The following is a 23,398-nucleotide window of genomic DNA, read 5'->3' on the forward strand; positions in this document are numbered from 1 at the left end:
TTTGACTAAACAAACAAATTTTTTCTGTCTTAGAAAAAGGTAAAAATTATTCCTCCTGCTTCGCCTTCTTCTCTTTTTGCATGTGAAACAACTCTTTTTCATTGCAACAATCATGCATCAAGAATGATATTCCTCGAAAGTCAATTTAATATGCATCCGTGTAAGTGTGTAAGTGTCCTTCTTTGAATTGAAAGATCACACTGCACATTTTTCTCAGTTAAATTATACCTATTATGCAATTGTAGAATATGATGTAAATCAAAAAATGCCGGATTTAGTGAACTTGTTCTCCATTTGCTAACAATTTGAATTTCTTATTTACTTTTTGGTTTGGTTTACATGGTTTGGTTTTAAATAGGAATAAATTGGGGGAATTTACTTCATTTTTCATTGCGAAATGAACCTCAAATTAACAATCCGGCATGACAGAAAATTTGAATTTCCAGGCATGCTGGTCAACCTCATACTTTTGCAGCATGCCAGCTAATGCGGGGTTTTATGGTAGCTACCTAAATAACTAGACCTGCAACCAAAGGTTTAAAAAATTGAGTCATTTCAGTTGAAGTTAAATCACACGAGCATAATCATAGAAAATGTTGAACCATTCTCTTTGTAGCAATCTGAGTACTTGCGAAGAACTCTTGGGGGTAAATTTCCACTAGTCTCTTTATTGCACTTAATGAGAAAGATTGAGCCAGACTTCTTTAACCACTTAAGGCATTTGTCTGTGTCTGACACGGGCAGACGTTATCGGCAACATTACACACACCTGTGCCTGACACAGGTGTTCTTGTACCTCATGTTATTTTATTTCTGCTTTGAAATTAAAGGGAGAAAAATATAACTGAGAAAAAAAGAGGAGAAAACAGTTTCTTCTTTTAAGGACTTTCTTAAACAAGCCAAAAACAAAGCACCTTGTTAAAATAATTAAGAGTTCTTGTTCAAAATTAAGCACTTAAAAGGGCCCATTGTAACTATTCACTAAAATAAAGCATTTCCAAGGATTTTTTCGAATCCTGTAAAATAGCTTCCTTTAACTCTTCAGTAGAATGCATAACGTATGAAGCAAAAAGAAAAAACTTCTGGGTAGTAGGCAAGAAGATTAGCATAGCATAAACAAGTGTTGATATTTTAAAAAACGGAGGGGGGGGGGGAACCTATGAAATATTATTATAACATTTTAAAAGGAAAATAATAAATTTTGGCCTGACAATGTGCAGCCTAATAAATTTAATACTACAGAAGATGGAAACTACACACTAAAGGCAGCAAAAAAATAAGTAAATAATCAATAACAATATCTTAATGTATCACTTTGCAACACAGTTGTAAACAAAATATCTGGATCCTTACTTCTGGGTACACTTTAACTTCACAAAGTATCGGAATCTTGCTTTCACATTTAGGATTCAAAGCAGAAGTGAAATCACTTAGATTATGTTTCTTTATTGCTATTGGAAATTTTTCAAATGCTTCTTCAAGCTACAATATAAATATCAAGACAAATAATCAGAAAGAAACTTTCATTGCAATTAATGATGCACATTCAGAGTAAAATAACGAAATGCTGAACATGTTTAATAGAGATTGTGTTATGATTTTATGTAAATTGTATTTATGTAGTAAACATCAAGTGGGGAGGCTGACTAAAACACAATTTAAAAATGTTTTTTTTTTTTTATAACTGGGGGGGGGGGACTAAAAAATATTTGAATGGACCTCAGTTGAAGATTTTTAAAATATATTACATTGGTAATACTTTGCTCAATTACAAAGTTGGTTTTTTCAGGAAAAACACCTATGAAGATGAACTTAAATAGTAAAATTTCATCTAAATACAAAATTTTCAGATTACTAATTCCCATCATTCAAGATTGACATGAAAAACCAATCATATATTTATCCTAAAGATATGGCTGGTTTTTAGGATTTAGGTCCCCATAATCTCATTCCAATTACCTTTTTTTTTTAATTTTATGGATAAGCCTTGTATTGCCTAATCTAGAAAATTACCAGTCATAATATGAGGGGAGGGGGATTTCTCCTTCATTTTCAATCCATTCCATTTGTAGAAACAAGAAATCCAACGACTAAGGTCCATTGCAATTCGAGATTGCAAAAAACTTTATTTGAATTCAAGACATCAAAATTCAAATAAAAGCCAGGTGCTGTTTTTTTTTTTTTTTAACTTTTTGAAAAAAGACAACAATGCTTTGCCACCTGAATGTTCAATTCTCCCATTCTTACTTTTTGTTAATCCCAAACAATCCTCTAATTGTATTGATGTCAGAAAGCTGTTCCGATACTACTTTTCCAAATAAATAAATAAATAAATAAATACATAAAGTCCATTCAGGCATAATTATATATTTTTTTGGCTTGCATAAAACTATATGTTACATTTTTCTTTGTAACAGCTTTAAAATCCAGTATTTTGAGTTGTGGCAAGATGGAAAGGACTCGTAAGTGTGAATTATCTTCATTCATCAGAAGATTTCCTTCTATTCCAAATGAATATAAATTCAGCAACTGTGAGAGATGTAACACCTGAAAGAAACATTTTTAACAATTTTAAAATAACTTTTTAAAAAATCAGTCAAAAAAGTTTTTAAATTTGTTAAAGTAAAAATAAAGTCTGTTCTTTCAGTGATTTGATTTTACATTTTATAACTTATATGTTATTAAGTTATCAAAATAATTTCTCATGTTATACTGAATAGCATAATAGTTCAAAACAACTTTATTGGGAAAATGAAACAAATCTTGTGATTTCAAAGTTTTCTAGGGTGAAGGGTACATACTCAATGCATGTTATAGCAAAAAACATCAAAAAGTGCACCCATATTTTCAAGATATACATTGATTTTTCAAAACTGGGGGTGGGGAGAGCGGGAAAAATACTTCGTATAAAAATATGCCTGTGAACGATATGGACATGTATAAAATGTAGGGTCTGGTGGGGGAAAGTGGTCAATGGGGTAAAGTGGTCATAATTCAAATAAATGGCTATACCTTAAAAATAAATGTTCGAATGAATGTGAAAATTTTATTTTAGAGTAGTGCAGTTAGAAACTACATTTTGAATACAAAATTTTACAACTGGCAAAATTTTATTTGGTAAGAAAAAAGATTTTGAGTGATTATGAATTTTTTAAAAATATAAACACCTTTTTTAACTTCCTTGGGAAATTTTGTTTGTTAGAATTATGAACAGATTGACTGCACAGGAAGCTTCCTACATGCCTCAAGAACTCATACTCATTAGCAGTTAGCTGAATCTCTTTTGAATAATTTTTTAGAACAATTTTAGTAAGATGGGGTAAAGTGGTCATAATATTAGGCATAACGAATATTGTTCTTTTAAAATCACTTAATCTTTAAGTATAAGGCAGGTATCAATTAAATATTAATTTCACTTAATATGTATTGTTTTTACAGTAAACAAGGTTAAATATATGAGTATATGCGCATGCATACGCATATACTCGTGTAGGCACGTATATATACGTATTCACATAAATGCACCAATAAACACGTATTTGGGTATCTCGTAGTATTTTTTATCTATACAGATATACATTCGACTATACACGTATATACCCGCTTATACTCGTACATATACGAACACTTATATACTCAAGTAGACACGACGTATATACACGTACATACTCGAGCTGACACTTACATACTAGCATATGATATACATGCATGCAGGGGATTTTAAACTCTTGGGCAAATTTTTAAAAGGTGTTAGAGAGGAGGATAAGAAGCAAGAATCATAAGAAACATATGGCCACAAACTCAACGCTGACGCGCTACATGCACGCAAAGCCAGAAACTAATGAATGAAAAACAGGTCACAAATTTATTACAAAAAAGACAATTTTACACAACGACTTAAAGTTTTAAAGTCATTGATGAAACTTGCGGCCGGCATCTATAATACATGCGTCGTAATCACTCTGTTGCAATTACGAGACCCTTGAAAAACTTTCATCAGTCGCTGCACCTTTGTTGCGATGCGTGTATTAGAACTACTACAGGCCTTACTTTTTAACAACTGTCTAAATATTTCTTAAGAACTAAAATGTCGGGTAAAATCATCTTTGTATAACAAATTTGTGACCTGTTTTCATTCCATTGATTTCTGGCTTTGTGTGCATGTAGCGCGTCAACGACCATAAGTTCCTTACGATTCTTTGCTTCTTATCCTCCCCTTTCACACCACTTAGATTTTGCCCAAGATCTTGGATTCACTATGTAAGCATACATGTATATTAGCGGATATACTCATAGATATACGTGGATACATGTACTGATGTTTACACGTAAATATACGTATATACGTCTAACAAATATATAATCGTGTTTACACGTAAGCATACTTATATATTCTTGCTTCCACATATATATATATATGTGAGTAGGCACGTACCAAACATGCACTGGATATATCCACGAATTAACTCGTGTATACCCGTATATGTATGTAAGTACACTACTCGCCGTTAAAATTGCTACACCAAGAAGGAATAATCTGAATGAAACAAAATTTTGCACACGTGATGGCAACATTGACACTAGAAAACGATTACAAAATGAAAGCAAAATGATCATTTATTACTGGAAAAATCTCACATGAATGGAGGTTTAAGTACCCTGTTGCGCCACCTCTAGTTGGAATTTAAGAACCGATACGGTCGAGCATTGAGGTACAGCAGTTTCGTACGATGTCTTACATCTTCTAGTACCACAGTTGCTGTAAACGCGCCACTAATTTGATCAAATTTACTGGCTGTCCAATTTACCGTCTCAAGTGATCCCAGATATGCTCAATTTGTGACAAGTCACAAATCGCAGACCAGAGCATTACGCAGACCAGAGAAAGTGATAATGCGGAAGAGGAAATCCCTTTACACCCTTGCTGTGTTTGACCGAGCATTGTCATGTTAAAAAATGGTTCCTGGGAGCCCCGTCGTGAGTGCTAACACGTATGAGTTTGATCGAATGAGTGGCACGTTTACAGCAACTATGGTACGAGATGACGCAGGATATCGTAGGAGACTCTTATGTCTCAATGCCCGATTGTTTCGCTTCAAGTACATCGTACATTCACGGGTGGCTTAACAGGGGACTTAAACCTCCATTTATTCGAGATTTTTCCAATCATAAATGATCAATTTGCTTAAATTTTGTAATCACTTTCTAATGTCAATTTTATTATCACGTATGTAAAATTTAGCTTCATACTGGCAATTTCTTCTTGGGGTAGCAATTTTAATGGCCAGTAGTGTATCTATGTACACTTATACAGTCGACGCTCGATATAACGACCATCTCCGTCCCAGAGAAAAAGGTCTTTATAACGAGTGGTCGTTATAAGAGGTATAAATTTAAAAAATGTACACCATCATCATGCATGCCCAAGTAAATGCCCAAATGTTTTTTATCATAGGAATTTTTAGAAAAGTAGTGTGCAAAATATTATGACAGAATATTAAACAAGTTTTAAAGTAGAAAATATAGGGAGGAAAATGTTACACACTTTCAGATCTGCTACTACTACTACTACCACAACAATTCCTGAAGATAAAACCAGAAACAGAGGTCTGCCTTTTTAGCAGACGTGATTTTTGCAAAACATTATTTTCTGTTTCAGATATAGGTGATAAATTGTGTTTCTCTTGCTTTCCAAAGAAACATTTAAAAGTCCCTCGAGAACCACAAATTTTTAAAAATACTAGATTCAAACACCAAACTACCAATACATCAGTCAACTTCCTTTTCTTATGAATCTAGAATTTTCTCGATTTTTCCTCCCATTATTTTTTCAGTGCTAGCTGTGGTGAATGGTAATCTCCCCCCCCCCCTTAAAGTTGGATTTGACATTGAAAACTTCAGGCAGATGTCCGTAAACAATAATCAATGTCATTTTAAGCTACAAATTTGTTTTATTGGAAAGAACACAAGAAATAGCGTCCGCTGATTCGGTCGCTGTATTGGATTAGACGATACAGAACGGTCGTTATAACGAAAGCAAATTAACATAGAGTTTATAGGAACAAAGTTGGGACTTCTACCACTGGTCGTTATAATGGGACGGTCTTTATAATGTGTGGTCGTTATAATGAGCGTCGACTGTATATACGTACATACGTCGACTATACACGTATATACTCAGAAACTCAGATATGCACATATATACTCGAGATACATGTGCAAACACGCAAATGATGTTCGTTTTGCGCGTATATACTCGCATATACACGTGACTCGTATATACTCGTGTAGACACGTATACACTCCTGTAGGCAATCACGTATACATGCTTATACGCTCGTGTATACACGAATATACTTGAGTAGGCACATGCATGCATGTATCTGATGTATACATGTATTTATTCATATATGAACATGTTTACTCTTGTTTAAACGACACGTATATACTCGTACATATACTTGTAACTGTAAAAATAACCAAAATATACAAATAATAGGGTTATTTGTAACAGTTTTGTAGCTGTTTTTAACTATGACCACTTTACCCCATGCTATGACCATTTTCCCCCACCCCATGGGGTAAAGTGGTCATAAATACAAAGGGAAATGAAAATGTTATAAAACTACTTAAATCAATATTTTTTTTCCTGAAATTCAATGTACGTGTTCTTTAATAATGCAATGTAAAATAATAACAAAAAAAGTTGAAGTATTTAAAGAATTTTTTGTATTTATTATCCACCTAAGTTGAAAACCTACGATTTTATGACCACTTTACCCCACCAGACCCTATTACTTTAGGAGCTCTTATATTTTAAATTATGCTGTTATATTTTAGAAAACTGGGTAAACCTTCTGACGAAAACAGATTTATGTACATTTTATTAATTGTTTTACACATATTTAGAAGTTTTGAAAGCCTGGAGAAATATTCAAACTTTGTTCATGATATTTAGCAGTCAATCAAATTTAAATGCTTTCAGTCTTATGGAAGTATGATATTTAACATTAGAATTACAGAAGTTATCCTTCTGACCACAAGCAAACTTTTTCTGCTAACTGCTCCTTTGTATCTTCATAAAAAAATCCTCCCTTGACTTTTCTTAAATCATTGTGCTGTTTAATAATTTAGTTTTCAACAAAATTGAATTTTTTTGAAAATAAAACTAAAGGGTTATACCTCGAAGTGTAAGCAGGCCTCATTTTGACCATTTTAAGAAAAAAAGAAATGCAAATACATTTACTGATGCTGAAACAGAGCAAAAACTCAAAAATACCGCTTGGAACGTATCACTGCAAGACCTTGAAAGGTTTTTGTACATAAAACGGAGTATTAGCAAATTGTTTCTGAAATGCAACTTTATGCAACTGAAACAGCTCTGGCGATTTTAAGGGCATTTTAAACTTTTTTTTAAATAGTTCAACAACAGTATAACACCAGCTTTAAATAAACTGTATTTATGTGGGGGGACACATAGACTTCCAAGTTAACAGAGTAATTATTTATTTGGTGCTTATCTACAAATGGTTCTTAAACAAGGATGATGATATATTTACACGCGAATATGAATGTCCTGTAACTACTGGATACCACGGCATCCGGTCCCAATCTGGCACATGGTACCAAGGTACCTTCCAACACTGGTACTTGAAGCGGTGCTCGACCTGTAGTCAAGTCTTTCAAAGGGCGCGAACCACACTGGTCCCCTCTCTTAACCGCAGTCAATCCCACTCTCTACACTTTCCGGCACAATGTGGTGATACTCTCGCTACAACGTAGACGCTTTCAGCGCCACTGCAATCTCTTGTCATGTAGTTGGATAGGGCTTGTCAGTTAGTACCCACATTTATTATAAACTAGCTGCATTGCCCGGCTTTGTACAGTCTACCTCGAAAATAAGAGTTATGTCAAGTGAAGCATGTTCAACAATCGGGCTTCAATTAGAGAAAAAAAAATACCGCAAATTTCCCCTCAAAATAATCATTCTTAAAGATACAGTAGCCCCTCGTTATATCGCGTCTTGCTATATCGCTCATTCGGATATATCGCTCTTTTCTTCCATCTCCCCAAATATTAAAGCCTAAAATAAGGGAAAAAAAACTTTGTTTTAAGTTTGAAACCATTTTGAAAACATATGGCATTGCTCAGAGGTCTCTTCCTTCTTTATTTTGTCAATGAACAAAAAAAGGAAGCTATTCTTCTGAATTTGCTGGAAAAGCAGCAGCAATTCGTATCATCCAAATGTACATACTTGGGCAGTATATTTTAGTTTAAGCTAGTCTGTAAACTATTTGACATCTTCTTTTGTATTGATACATTGCATTCACAATGAGCGAGAGACATCAAACAGGTGTCATACTTGCCCATGTAAAAGTGAACATACCCCCTTTTTTAGTACAGAAAAGATTTGTGCTTGGTTGCACAAACCGGGAATTGCATCAAAGAAAAAAAGAATGATCTGGACGGGGATAAGAGTTTTCTGTAAACAATGTGGTTACTTTTACTTTTCACATCCTTTCTACAGCAAGTCAAACAGATTAGAAAGTCTATTGGGAATAAGAGGGTACTGTAATGCTCACTCTTATCTTGCGGTATCTCAGAAAGATCTTCATTTGCCATTTGATGCTTTTTACTTTCTGATGGTGAAAATTTACTTGAATTTCAATCTTGTTTAAATTTCAGTAGGTGTGATAGTACATTCATGAACTACATCAAAACCATTAGAAAATCATGTCAAAAAGAACAAATGCTGATATACTTGTGTATTGTACTTATAACTACTTTTAATGACCTCCATTATATCGCACTTTTGGATATATCGCTCTTTTTCTTTGTCCCCCGAAAAGTGTGATATAACGAGGTGTTACTGTAATGGCCAATTAAAAATTCCCGAATAAATTAAACGCAACACTCCATAAATACAACTAAAATCCTAAAAAAAGAAGATAAATCGCCAAATAATAATCAAATGGGGAAATTTTTACTGCAAAACAAAAATAAAATTTTACTTAGTCACAGCTGAGTAAAAAAGGGGCAACTTTCTGAATGCTAATTCAAAATGTGATTGCGCAAACAAGTTTCCGATATAAAAATAGAGTTCCATTAGGCTTATAAGTGCTTTTTTATTTTTTCCCGGTGATTTTACAGCTTTTTTTTTTTAATTTGAAGGAAGTGAACAAACTTTAAGGGTATTTTTCACGGGCTATCGAATGGTGTTAAAATTGAACTGATCGAATAATTATTTCGCATAGACAGAGCCATTTAATGCCATTTTTGGGCCCTAAAATTTAAATTCAAATGGTTCGGTTCCTTTTTGGCATTTGAAAACACCCTACGTTCTTTCTCGGGTGCTAAGGTACTTCTATGCCAAATTTCGTCCAGATCCGAAGAAAACTGGATTTGTACAAGGAACATACACACATATATACACACACATTCTTTGTTTTATTTACATAGGTATGATTATTTTAAACTATTTCTTACAATAAAAAACATTATGTAGGGAACTACCCAGATTTCATCTCAGTGGGTCAAAATGACACCCGTGTATTTCTAGGTATATAAAGACCACCGTAATTCTAGGGGATATGCTACTCATAGTACAAGATCAAACTTAGGTTGACATCGAGTTTCTTCAAATGTCATATATAAAATGTAGGTTAAAAGATTACAAACATGATGGTATATGGTTATCTAAGCAAAAGTGGTTAAGTCATAGGGTTGTCCCAATTTAAAATTTTAATAATTGAGTGATACCGCACAGTTTTGGCAGGTATCTTCAAACTAAAGAAAGTTTTTTGCAGAAATCTGCAAAATCTCTGCAGATTTCTAGCAGAATTTTGTCACATAATCTTCTTCCTCCAAAAATATTGAGTTTTAAGAGTCAATTGTGAAAAATTTAGTTCTAGTACTTCTAATTTAAAACTTGAAAATTGTTTGCTGAAAATTTGCAGATTCCTGAAAATTTTGAAGACACCTGCAGAAAATCTGCAGAATTACTTATAAAACTTCAAATCCCAACAACCCTATGATTGGAATACTTTTGCTTAGAAAACCCTATACCATCGTGTTTGTAATATTTTTATCTAACTTTTAACATATAACTTATGAGGAAACTCGATCAGTAAGTCAGATCTTAGACCATTAAATCAGCCCAATTTTACACAAAAAGTCCAATAATGCTACCTAATCCTATGCAAAACCATTGGAGGCAACATGCAGTCTGACCCTCTCAAAATGACTCCATGGTTGCTTCATTTTTCAGTCGCGGTGATCACATAAGTACTTTATTCTAAAGAAAGTTTTTCAGGACAGTTGATGTTATATCTATAACCTGTTAAATTCTGACATTTGTAGGCATTGTAACTTCAATGAAGATTTGTAGGGACTGCTTTCCTTATTCTAATGGGAGCGTTTCACTAAATTTCTCCTACATCTGAGTGTTAAATATGTGTCAATAGATGAATCAGAGCTTTCTTTGAAATGTGAACTTATAAAACTAATTAAGTTTTTGAACAAAGTAATTATTGATTAACTTCTTAAAAATATATGTCAGAATTGTACTTACACTACTAAACGAGCTTATTTTATTATGTCTGACTAAAAGCATTTCCAATCTATGAAGCTGCTGCAAATTTTCCAGGACAGAAATCTTGTTTGAGGTCAAATTCAAATGAGTAAGACTGAAAAGCTTTTCTAAACCTTCAATATGCTTGATAAAATTGAAAGACAAATCTGAGAAAAATAACACTATTGTTTAACAGGATTACATTATTATTTCAAATAATATAGTTTAATACAGATATTGGTTTAAATATAAATTTCGGTGACAGTCAATTCATAAAATGCAATATCATTGATATGTTTTAGAAACAAAATCAAAATCCTTTTCGGAGAATTTTTTAATGTATGGGAGGAAAAGGTAAATAATCTAATATAAACTTACTCTTGAAATTTATAAAAAATAAGCAAAATCTTTTCTCTTCATGTTGAAAGCCAATTAGCCTGAGGATTTTTTGATTCAAAAATTACATTGGGTTTTGAAGCATGTTGCAGATTGAAGATGAAAACATAAATTTATGCAGCAACTCCTCCTTTGTTGTTGTCGGGAGATAACAGAAAAGCATGATATATCCAAAACCTCAATATAAACAAGGTCATGAGAAGTGTTTATTTATTTAATGCAAAGATAAAAAAAATTCTGTACTCACAAAAAAATTTTGTTTAAAGATACAAAATTGAATTTAAAATACACTGTGTCGCATAAAAATATATGCACACAGAAGAAATTGAGCTACACTCATGAAACTTGGCAGGTATGTAGTGCATAAGGAGATAAGAAGATGATTAAAAATTCAGAATGAAAAATAATTTTATTAAGCAGTTACAGCATGCAAAAGGTTACAAATCAGTAAGTAGTAAAACCACCTCAGGCAGCTATACAAGCTGAAACATGACGTGGCATCGAATCAATTGGGTCACTTAAGACCTCCTACGGAAGATCATGCCATAATCTTTGCAACTGCGTCGTTAATTCCCCTATATCCCGGGATGGTTGCAGTTGCCTTCCCAGCACGTCACAGACATGCTTTATTGGCGAAAGGTCTGGTGACATGGCAGGCCATGGGAGTACGTCATATCCCTGAACACAATGTTGACAGAGTCGCGCAGTATGTGGACGAGCATTGTTCTGTTGATAAATGACACCTGGGCGACTTGATAGCATGGGTAGAATAATCAGCATTAAAATGCTGTCCACGTATCTGCGAGCTGTTAAAGTGCCTTGAAGAACAACTAGAGGTTGATCATGTGTCATAACAAATCGCTCCCCACGCTGTCACACTTTGTGAAATGGCTGTATACCGCTTACCAACAAATGCTGGATTGGAGCGCTGGCCGGTGCGCCTCCACACACGTGTACGGTGATCATCAGCACTGAGACTGAATCGGGATTCATCGCTGAAGATCACACGCCTACAATCTGTTACACTCCAAGCTGCCCGAAGTCGGCAAAAATCCAGTTGACACTGCCTGTGATGTGGGGTCAGTGGCGTAAAATCGATGCTAGCGACGTTGTCGGTGCCGACGTGGCCGCTCTTCTGATTGTGTGATCCTCTTGTTCATTTGTGTTTCTGGGACGCCCTGACCCTCCACGACAGTAGACTGTCCCTTCCGTGATCCACTGTTGCCTACACCAAGCAATTACCATATCACTCCGACCGAGGTGGCGGTCAATACTCCTGTTTGACCAACCTGCTTCTCTGAGGCCTATTATACGGGCCCTATCAAACTCCGTCAGCTGTTCGTAATGCTGTCCATTACGTCTTAGAAGCATCTTAAGTCACAATACAGTCTACCGAAGTCAACAGATTTGATTGAATAGCCCTACAGCACAAGTACTCACGCTTTTAAACTCTCCCACCTGTGCAACTCACATGCTCATAGTGCGCTTAGCCTTGTTTCATTGGCGCTGAAATTTTAATCATTTGCATATCGGCTACCAAACTGCATTTATGCCGAGATTCATGATTGTGGCTCTAATTCTTCTAGGTGTATGTATTTTTTTTGCGACAGAGTGTATTTCTCTAGTCTTTTGATTAAATCAGAATCAAAAGCTGCAACTTGAACTGCAGCAAATTTAGATGAATGGAAAAAACCAGTTTCGTTCATTTATTTCAGGGGTCCCCAAACTGTGTCATTCAGCTCCTTTATTCAGTCTTAATTTAACAATAAAACATTTCATTGTAATATTTTGTGCTCTGTTTCATTAGAAATTAAGAATAGTAAGAAACCCAACAAAAAAGGCTAGATTGTTACTGGAAAAAGATAATGGAGAATATTCCTAAACCAGTAAGAGATTTAATAAGGTCCTTCAAAATGTTCAAACAGGTAATGAGTGAAATTTTCATGAATAATAATTAATGCTACTTAATTAAAATTATTTAACAACATAGAATTGGTTGCAACTGAAATAAACCAAATTTGAATCGGTTCTCTTTGGATTATTTAATGAAAAGTGATTAGAGAATGTCAGTGCCAAGGCCAAGAGAGAAAATTGTTCTACTTCACGTGCTGATTAATCCAACATCTGGCAGGTGAGAACTTAAGATGGGTGAACAATTCGGGGTCTGTTTTTAAAATAAATGCAATAAAAATACTTTTGAATCATTCTCCCTCCCTCTATTTTCAAACATTTTGAAACTGTTGTGTGATCAACTCCTAATGATTCTGCAAGTTCAGCTAATGTTTGACATGAGTCTTGTGAAGTAATACTTCCAATTGTCCGTGTTCAAACTTTTTTGATGGGCTAGAGCATTTTTTATCAAGATTAAAATCAATATTTTTAAAGCTTCTAGACCAGTGGTTGGCAGCCCGTCGATTGCGATCGACCGGTCTATCTCGAGCCCATTTTCAGTCGATTGCAGCAATGTTTTGGGCTTTGCTTTCAGTCAGAGTACCAGTAAAAACATTTTTTTTATGGAATAAAATTAAGTTTAGGCAGGGCGTCGGAGTGGGTTATTTTATCTTCTCACTCTGCAGCTACGGGTTTAACATCAAATTCAATAGTTATTTTAAAAAGTTTGAAATTTTTTATATTCTCTGAAATTTTTAGTCATAATTTAATCAATTGTAAAGTAAGCAATATAGTTATCTGAAAATACTTTTACGTGTGTTAATGGTGTTCACATAACTTATTTTAGCAATTTAACACAACTGTTTAATAAGCATCAAAATCTGTTTTGATAAGAGTTAACCTACAACTTGTAGTCAGCACAGCCAACTTAATCATGTGTTGTATACCTCACCTCCCCTTCCAAACTAGTTGATCTTTGTATTCACCAAATATAGAAAATAAAATCTACAGTCAATTTAGGTGGCTGACCGTAGATCTAGACCAATGTCTACAGGTTGTTTCTGACAGAGCATCATCGCCGTAAGCCTCTACAAGAATTCTGTGAGCTTTAACTGCAGATATTTCTTGATTGAAACAATGCAGTAAAATTCCCTGAAAATATTCTTTTTTTTTTTTTGGCACATAATTTGACAGATTTAAGCTCTGAAAAATGAAGTTGTTTGCACTTCTGCGAAATAACATACACTGCACTTCCAGCTCTCTTATAGTGCTTACATATAGATGCGTTACTATCAAATCACTTGCACAATCAGCTTCAGCTATGCCAGCTGTTATAAAACAGGGAGAACTTATTCAAGTTCTCAATATCTAACAAAATCCAAATTTTTTGCTCATAATTGAATTGATAGAAATTGTAGAGTCCACAACATAGCATTTAAATATGCACATTTGACTCTCGATAACTCGAAGCTTTATAACTCAAACATTTCTTGTGATCTCAAAGTTTTCATTCAGTCCCAAAATACAGTAGGTTCTCTGATTAACGACGCTCTATTTAACGACTTTCTCTATTTAAAGACGGCTTTTCACGGTCCCAGATGGTCCACTATAGTGTCAAAAGCATTCTATTTAAGGATGCTTTCTACTTAAGGACGATTTTTTGTGGTCCTTTGAAAGTCGTTAAACAGAGAGCCAACTGTAATTCAGTGTTTTTAATACAGTCTATATATCTTGAATGCACTCCTTTTAAGTCGAAGTTTTAACGAGAGTTTCGCTTAAATTTTATGCATAAAAATGCAGCTAAAATCGCTTATCTACTTGCATGAGGGTGATTATTTATTTACAATAATGCTCCATAATTGCATACAGTGTTGAAGGATTATGTGAGGAGTAGCCGATTCGTCTCCTTTTTGCCATGGCTAAGGACCTAAAATTTTATTGCTGTTAATCTCCTCTCAAAAATTATGATTTCAAAATGCATAATAAAAAAAGATTTTACCCAAAACTTTCAGATGCTTCAAAGTTTCTAAGCCTTCTATCTTTTCGATTAGATTACTCTGCATCTCTAGTTTAGTCAGCCATGGAAATCTCCATAAATCAGAAATATTCACAAGGTCTATAAAATATCAGAAATATGTTTAGCTGAATTAATACAAATAATTCGTATTTTAATGCAAAAAACAAAAAAAGAGAAATAACAGTGTGCCATTATAAAATAACATTATTGCTTCTAAAATACCTTAATTACTTTTTTAAATAAAAAAAATACAGAGGAGCTTTTTTATTAATCTATTATTGAGCTGAATAATAGAATTTTCAATAACTGATGCACACACAGCTCAGAAGCCAATGAGCAAGATTGCAGACACTGGTTTGTGGAGCATGAAAACATGTATAAACAATATTTCACTTTTAATGATGCAATTAACATATATTCCTTGTAAAGAAAATAATTTAAGCATGGCTTGAAATTTAAGAGTTTTTATGTATTTCAAATAATATTTCTCTGAATGCTGGTTGCTTTTCTTTGTTTCAAAATCTGAAATTAAATTTCCATAATAATATGACAACAGGGGAAGTGTTTGCCACAAATTTCTAAAACACAGCCTTAAAACATTACACTAAATTTAAATTGCATTTCATACCAGGGGCGGATACAGACTACCATTTTAGGGTGGGTCATGCTGAAGAATGACGAAAACTTTCTGAAACTGCTTGGGGATCAATAAAAAGCTCCAAATCGGCCAGGAGTAAGGCATTTAATAGGGTACAAATGTTATAAATTAATTTCATAAACAATGAATAGACAGAATAGTTCAAATATTCACTTTCAAAAAAAAAAAAAAATGAATGGAAAAGTTACTGCAATTGTTAACATTTTACGCCCAAAGTGATTGAACACAATGTGAATGGATACAATTGTTAAGGGCAGTTCTCAAAAGGTGGGGACAAAAAGATAACTTTGAGCAACTTCAAAAATTTTCAAATTTGACATCAATTTTGCTTTTATTCTATAGTATGCATACCTAGAACACAATATACGAACATGAAAAGACAGCAGGTATTTGCAAAAATTGTTAATTAGCAAATTAAATCAGCAGTCTGTAGGTAACACATTTTGGACATTGTTGTCCTGTAGGTAACGGATTTTGGACATCATCATAATGTAAGTTTCAATATTTTTCGCAATTGTTAATCTGATTTTTAACTTTTCCAATGAAAATTTTATTTACTGTACTTTTTGAATTTTGCAATTTAATAATAAAGAGGATATTAATGAAGTACTTGAATGGCTATACATACTGCTCTTGACATATAATGAAGTTTTGGAATGATTTTGAAGAAGTTGATGAAAGGTAAAAAAAAAAGCTTCATGGAAATAACTATACAAACTCGTAGTTTGATTTATTGGGACAAATAAGGAATAAAAATGGAGACAAATAAATATGACATATACATTTTTAAAGGAAAAATAAACAAAATATGCTTTAAGAAAGAATGTAAAAAGTGACATCAGTTTTAATAATTAATAATTTTTCTAATGTCATAAGAATTGAAAGGATGTCTAAAAAAAATTATTGAAAAAAGAAATTCATATGTCTATTTAGAGATCGTTAAATTGTGTTTCCAAAAGAAAGAAGAGAAAAAAAAATTCCTAAAGTAATAAAAGCGGGAAAAAAAAATGCTAGCGCAGGTGATAAAGTCGCCAAAACTGGTGCAGCAGACGATAAACTACCGGCAACCTTTAGTTTTTCGTATACTGTGTTGTCGCCAACAGAGGTTTGCTTGGCAATTTTAGCACAAAATGGCTGCTTTTGTTACAATCATAATCAGCCATGTTTCCACTGTAATCTATGTATTGTTCAATATGTAACGTATTAATTATGCAAAATACCAATGGATTAAAGAAGATAACATTATAATACTCTTTTTTATTGAGGTTAGAAGACAGTGGATCATCAAAAATTATGAATAAAGGGACAGAATTATCGGCGTCAAGATCGTAACGCCATTTGGACATCTCACATGTATGTTTAAGAAAAATTATTCTTCTAAGATACTGCATAAAAGCTTATGAAAACACTTTTAAACAATTAAAAATTGATTCTGAGGATTGATAAATACCTTTAAAATTAAAACATCATATACTTGGTTTTCTCAAATATTAGCATTGTAAAGATCGTAACTTTTGGACAGGGATCAAATTTCAAACTTACTTTTTTCTAAAATCGTTTACAAAGTAAATAATCTGTCTTTACTTTTGTTATTTGTGTAAATTATTAACGAAAAATTATTCAGTGTAAGAATCATACTTTTAATTTTTTTTTTTTGAAAAATTATGGAAATAATTTAAAAAAAATTTTTTTTAATGGTACATTTGCTCAGTTAACATTTTGGTATGTCCAAAATTGTGCCTTTTAGCAAAGAAAATATTTTTTAAGGGCATTTGAAGAGCATTTTTGCCATAATTTATGTCAATTCTTGTCTCTATACAGTATTATAATTCAACTCAAAATGAAAGTTATTTGGTGTTGAAGCTTCAAAGTTGACGTCTGTGTTTGCTCCCACCTTTTGAGAACTGCCCTTAACCGTTTATGGAAGGGGGAGTCCCATGGTCCCCCATGATCCTCCCCTTGTATCCACCACTGTGATTTCAGCTAAAACACATGGGAAAAATTTGCTCTCAAATTTAAAAAGTGTAATAGAACCTGCAAGCACTATAAATATAAGTACATTAAAAAAAAGAAAATAATAAACATGTTTATGAAATGGCTAGAATGACGAGGAACGACCACCAGAAACGACCACCGTTCCTGCGGCTACATAGTTTTATTTCTTGGTTGTCCTCTTCAGTTCTAAGAACTCTTGGACTTGAATGTTGGCAATATTAAGAAAGTGCAGCAAATACCTGATTATCCATGGAATAGGGTGGCATGGTAACCACGGATAAGCAAATTCGTGGGTAACCAACAAATTAGGTAAAAACAATGCAACAGTATGCACTAGTTAAAAAATATAATAACAATTGCCTACACTTAAAATATAGTTAAAACGATAACAGTGTATACATAAAAAATGCATATTAAAGCTAAAAAAGGATTACTCATTGTTGCGAACTGATTACACACATACAAAGCAAACTATGTTTGATGTAATTTGAAGGGGAGGAAGAGGGGAGAAGGAAATAGGAATGTCTAAAAATAGATTTTGCACTTGGTAAATAAAAATGTGTGCATTTATCTACAATGAGTTAATCATCGGCGGAATGTTCTTTTGAAAGTCTGAAAGGTCGTGGGCAATTTGCCTGCAGATAATCGGGAGTTTAGTGTAGAAACATTTTTGTTTGTTATCATTAATGTACTGCAAAAACTTACTTTGATGCTCAAGTTCTAATAAGTTAATCAGTTCCCAACAGATATTGTCATCTCCAACTAATTTCTTCAGTTCAGAAGAATCTAGATTATTAAGTTTCACCATATCATGAATCACTTTTTCTTTCAAAAAACTTGAAGTCATGATTATAGGTTGAGGTGTTGTACTAATTCTATTTCCCATCTGTTTAAGAGAAAATCAAATTATAAGGTACATCACAACCACTGTTATTTAAGCACTTTAAATTACTTAAAAGAAAATCTGTACATGAATGATTTTTAAATTAAAAAGAGAGAGCATGTAGAAGAAACCTTGATTACAAAACACTGCATCATCGTTTAAAAAAAAAATGGAGCCATCATAAAAATGTACCCTATAGAAAGTAACAATGAACATTCTTAACATATGAGGCAGTGAGAAGCAAAGGGATGTAAGTAGGCGTTTTAAAGTTTCGAGTGAAACACGTTTAAGATTCAGATCCAAGGTAGGCTTTCATAGTATTTTTTTTCCAAATCATGCTGTATTGAAGCACCAACCAGGATTATCAATAACACCTCTTTTCATAAAACAGACGAGAGGACTCCTACCATTTGTACTAAGTATCTCCAAATTTTAAAATGGCCCTTTCATTCCTTTTGCTTAGATATTTTGAATTACAAATAATTTCATTCTTGGATTAGTTATAATTTTCTATTTTTTCCAATCTCTGAATTACAATAACAAACCAACAAAAAATCATAAACAAACAAGAAATTCTTGAATGATCACTACACTAACGTACGAAGTAGGCTAATTTTAAGAAATCAAAATATGAAGGCAAATTTTATTTTTTCAGTTTTGTATCTACAATATTAAAGTGAGGCAAATAGATTAGCAAATTTGCAGTAATTTTTTAATGGAGTACAAATTATTTCATAAGTTGAATATCAAAACAAAGAAGTAAATCTAAAATAGTCTGTACACTCTTTCAAAGCAAATTGATCACAAATGAAATCAGAGAGCAAAAGTGAATCAGTGGGCGGTTCTTGTGCCCTCTAAAAAAATGCCCTTAATTTTGGAAATTTTCTGTAACAATAGCCCCCTTAAAAACTTTGAGTTTGGGGCTCCCCTGCAAGTCATATGTATTTATAAATGCTTAATAAGCAGGGTTGACAAGTTTTTGACAGTCCGAGGTTTCATCCGGTTTTTACCGTCATGTCAAAACCCCCTTTTTGACAAAAACTTAATTTTCTATCCAAAACCTGCCTATATTTGATTTTGATTACAAAAATACATTAAAAAATTCATCAAAGTTGTAAAGTTTTTAATTTCAGACACTAGAATACATTTTTAGAGTTTTAGAATTCTAAAATGATGTGCAGTAAACAATCCCAATCCTAATTTTAATTCAACAGGCAGCTCGACTGTAGTAAAACACAGAAATAAATGAAAGAATTATTATAGAATAGAAAGTAATTATAAATAGCTAAACTTAAACTTAATGACTATTAATTCCTTTAATTTTCCAACGCTGTAAGAAGATTGCTCATTTACCTAGTATAATTTCGAACTAAAAGACACTTAATAAAATAGATATCTTTATTAAACTGTGACTTATTTTATTTAGTCTCATTCTAAATATTTTTTCCCTTGGAGCATGCGGTAGAAAAACACCAGTTTTACTGCCTTTTGTTTACTTAGTTCATTTCTAAATTTAGAATGGATCAATCCAAAACCAGAGAAAATTCTCTCAATAAATACTGAACAACATGGGCTTGAATGTAACGCATAATGAGTTGTACAAATTTGACAGAAATATTGGTTTTCTTAAACCTTTCCAAACATTTTGTTGCAGATACATTCTGAACCGAGAACTAATTTCCTGGATATGATGCAAATTCAGCTTAAAAAGCTTTTTTTTTTATGTTAAGAGTAAGAGTAGTTTTTACTACATAGCTAACTATATAATTTTGCTGGAGATGAACTGTCTTAAGACCCGCATCTTTTGATGGAAAACATTCATTTTCTTCAACAAAAGATACATTTTTTCCCTTCTTGATTTACAAAAGAAAAAAATCATTAAAAATATTTAGCTGACTTATAAGTCATTGTCTGCTAATTGATTTATTTTTGCTTTTACTCAAAAGAAAAAGGATATTACATAAGTAATTATAGAAAGCTTTTTAGGTAGATAAAATTACTTGTAATTAATTGTCAGTTATTAAAAATTTTAAACAGAACCAATTTAAAAACTGGATTTCAGCTTTATGTTTGTCATAATTATTTTTGTGGCATACTTACAAATTAATTTTAAGAAATTAATTTCATTTTAATAATTTTTTTTATTTAATTTTTATTTTACTTAAATGATAAAAACATAAATTATGATGAAATCATGTTTGAGGATGAGTGATCTCATATGTTATGAAAAATAACAATAACGACTATATTTGTATTTTCGACAGGTTCAGAGCCGATCCTAGCAGGTGTGCACCACACACGGGCGGCCAAAGCAAGGGGCGGACGCAGGCCGCATCATATAGTTCTTTTAATCAAGCAAAATTCCTCAAGAATTTCTCACAAGATAACATAATAAGTTAAAATAAATATGCTGAATTTTAAGTGTTCAATTATCAAAGTAAGTGCCAATTTTCCAACAGCATAGCATATTAAGAAAAATAGAATGATAGAGCACATTGTGCTGCTCCATTATCCATTAATATCAACTCTTTACACACATGCTTCATTTGGTTGCAAAATTTGTAACAGCACTGGCTGATAGGATACACTCGCAAGTATTTCAAACAGCAAATTCTGTGTTCATCAGTCGTGGAGACTGGAGAGAATGGAAAATTGTGACTCCCTTCAGAGTCAAACATATAAAATCAACGAACTAAAATTTTTAATTTCCCCCTTTACAGCAATTTTTTCTTATTAAAATCACGAATGAACTGCCCGGTTTCAGATCAGGTAGGAGGACAGGACTCTTGCCCTGGGTTATAAATTTTAAGTGCGGCTCCAAAACGAAGATCCAAATGGATGCCTTGACGAGACAAAAGAAGGCTTCAAACTGCGTTTTTACAACTTCAATTTCGAAAAAATTTCGCTGGTTGAATCACCGATTTTAAGGATCCAATTAAGTCTCTTATTAACCCTTTCTACTTTAATGTAATCAAACATAGCCTAAAAATGATGGTTCCAAAATCCAAAATGTCTTTTCTGGGAACAGCCCTTCCTAACGTCCTCAAAAATTGCTCAATGGTATTTTTCGTATTTCTTTCTCGAAATTTTTGCGGTAGAAGGCCTTGAAATCCATTCTCTAAGATTACTACCAAAGATAGTCTGAATTAGTCTGTAGAGAGGCCACCAATCCCACCCCCTCTCACTTAACGTATTCAAAAACAAACTAAAATTGTGTTTTTCAATCATCAATTTCAAAGAACTTAGGGGGAAATACCGTGGATCCCCCTTTTCTCCAATGTAATCACTATAGCTCAAAATTTCATTTTTAGACGATTCCGTGAAGCCACCAAACCCTTTCTGCCTAAACTAGTCAGAAATTGACTTATGTTTCAAAAAACAGTTCTTGAGGGCACACTGAACCCCCAACCGCTCTTTGTCCCATCGTTATCAAACAATGCCTAAAATACGATTTTGGGACTTCCAAGTCTAAAAAATTCCGGATGACTTATGTAAATTTTCATAGCGTTAGGGCATCCGGCATCCCCCATCAATCGGAGAAAAGTCTTTAATTGTATTTTTCAGATATTAATATCAAAAAATATTCAGAAAGATTTGCTGAAGCTTTCTGGTTTCCTTAACATCACCAAAGATAGTACAGAATTGTGCTTTTTATAGCCCCAATACCCTTCCTTCACAAAAATAGCTAAAAATTGATTTAAATTCTGAAAAATATTTCAGTTCGGAATTTTTCCCATTTCCTCTATCGTGTCCAAATCTAGCCAAAAATGTGTTTTTGAAATAATAGTACCGATAAATTCCCGGAGGAAAGATGCCAGACCTCTACCGTCACCAAAGGCAGCCTAACTGAGTTTTAAACTAATATTTTGGAAAACTTTCGATAGGAGACGACTGAATCTCCCTCCCTCCAGCAACAACAATAAAGATAACCCAAAATTTGTGTTATCTTTGTTTGCGTGTTTAAAACTACCGTTTCAGAAAATTTTCGGGAAGAGCACTGATCCTTCTTAAACTAAGGTCACAAAAAATAGCTGCAGTTTGACATCAATTTTGAAAGAATTTTAGGAAAGAACTCCAACATTACTTTCCCCTCAAGTCTCAAAAAATTTCCTAAAATTACAATTTTTGACGTCAATATTGAAAATTTCTGCATGGACCTTGAATGTTCCCGACTCTTTTGTCCTTGCAACCAAACACAACCAAAGATTAATTACATCAATTTTTTATACGCCAATTTTGAATATTTTCTGGGGACGAACCTTCCCCCATTCATCCTTCTTCTGTTTTTTTTTTTTTTTAAATTTGAACTTGATACAGAAATTTGAAGAAAGATTTATATGGGCGTTAAGTATTAGTCAAAACATTCAAATTGCTCTTCAGGGGCGGCACATGAGGTCTTTGCACACAGGTGGCCGACACCCTAGGATCGGCCCTGGACAGGTTTAAAACTGGTTTTTGATGTTAAAAACCCAACCTGGTTAATAAGGTATTAATTTGTCATGACTACATCAAGGGGTAGAAATTTCTTGTACCATAAAAATTTTGTACAATAATCTTAAGTCTTAACATCTTCTTTCTGTAAAATGACAGAGGAGCTCTATTTGTCTAAAACAGCTGCTTAATGTACGACTATCGAGTAAAAAGTTAGATTGATCAATGAAAAATCCAATCCCGTCATCCAACTCGGTATCGGATCTAAATTAATGTAAATAAAACGAAATGTGATCTTGTACAGAAGCGCAAAAAATAAGACTGTTGAAGCTCAGTTTAAACTTGTATTTCATATCAGCTTTTTAATGTGAATATGCATTTTAGCTAGGGAAGGAGAGAAGATTCCGAGAGAAGAGAAAGTAGGAATTACGATTTAAAAAGTAAAAAACTTGCAAATGAGCAAAATATTAAACAGTTGTACAGAGTTCATCATTGTTCCTTCGCATTTGTTTCATGACGGAAGTGAAAGACATAGTACTAATTTGAAAAATGTTTTCT

The 23,398-nt window shown here is 33.1% G+C and overlaps 1 protein-coding gene across 1 annotated transcript; it reads right to left on the reverse strand.

The window, feature by feature from the left end:
- Positions 1-517: 517 nt before the first annotated feature.
- Positions 518-23,398, reverse strand: LOC129224752 (dynein regulatory complex subunit 3-like). The gene is made up of 7 exons (XM_054859301.1): positions 23,271-23,398; positions 18,232-18,412; positions 14,856-14,972; positions 10,571-10,737; positions 2,401-2,547; positions 1,354-1,482; positions 518-523 (listed from the first exon to the last, which is right to left on the reverse strand). Exons 2-7 carry the CDS (start codon positions 18,410-18,412, stop codon positions 518-520), a joined length of 747 nt encoding a protein of 248 aa, XP_054715276.1. The 5' UTR covers positions 23,271-23,398.

The sequence above is a fragment of the Uloborus diversus genome, chromosome 6 (genome assembly GCF_026930045.1).
Source record: "Uloborus diversus isolate 005 chromosome 6, Udiv.v.3.1, whole genome shotgun sequence".
NCBI classification, from domain to species: Eukaryota; Metazoa; Arthropoda; class Arachnida; order Araneae; family Uloboridae; genus Uloborus; species Uloborus diversus.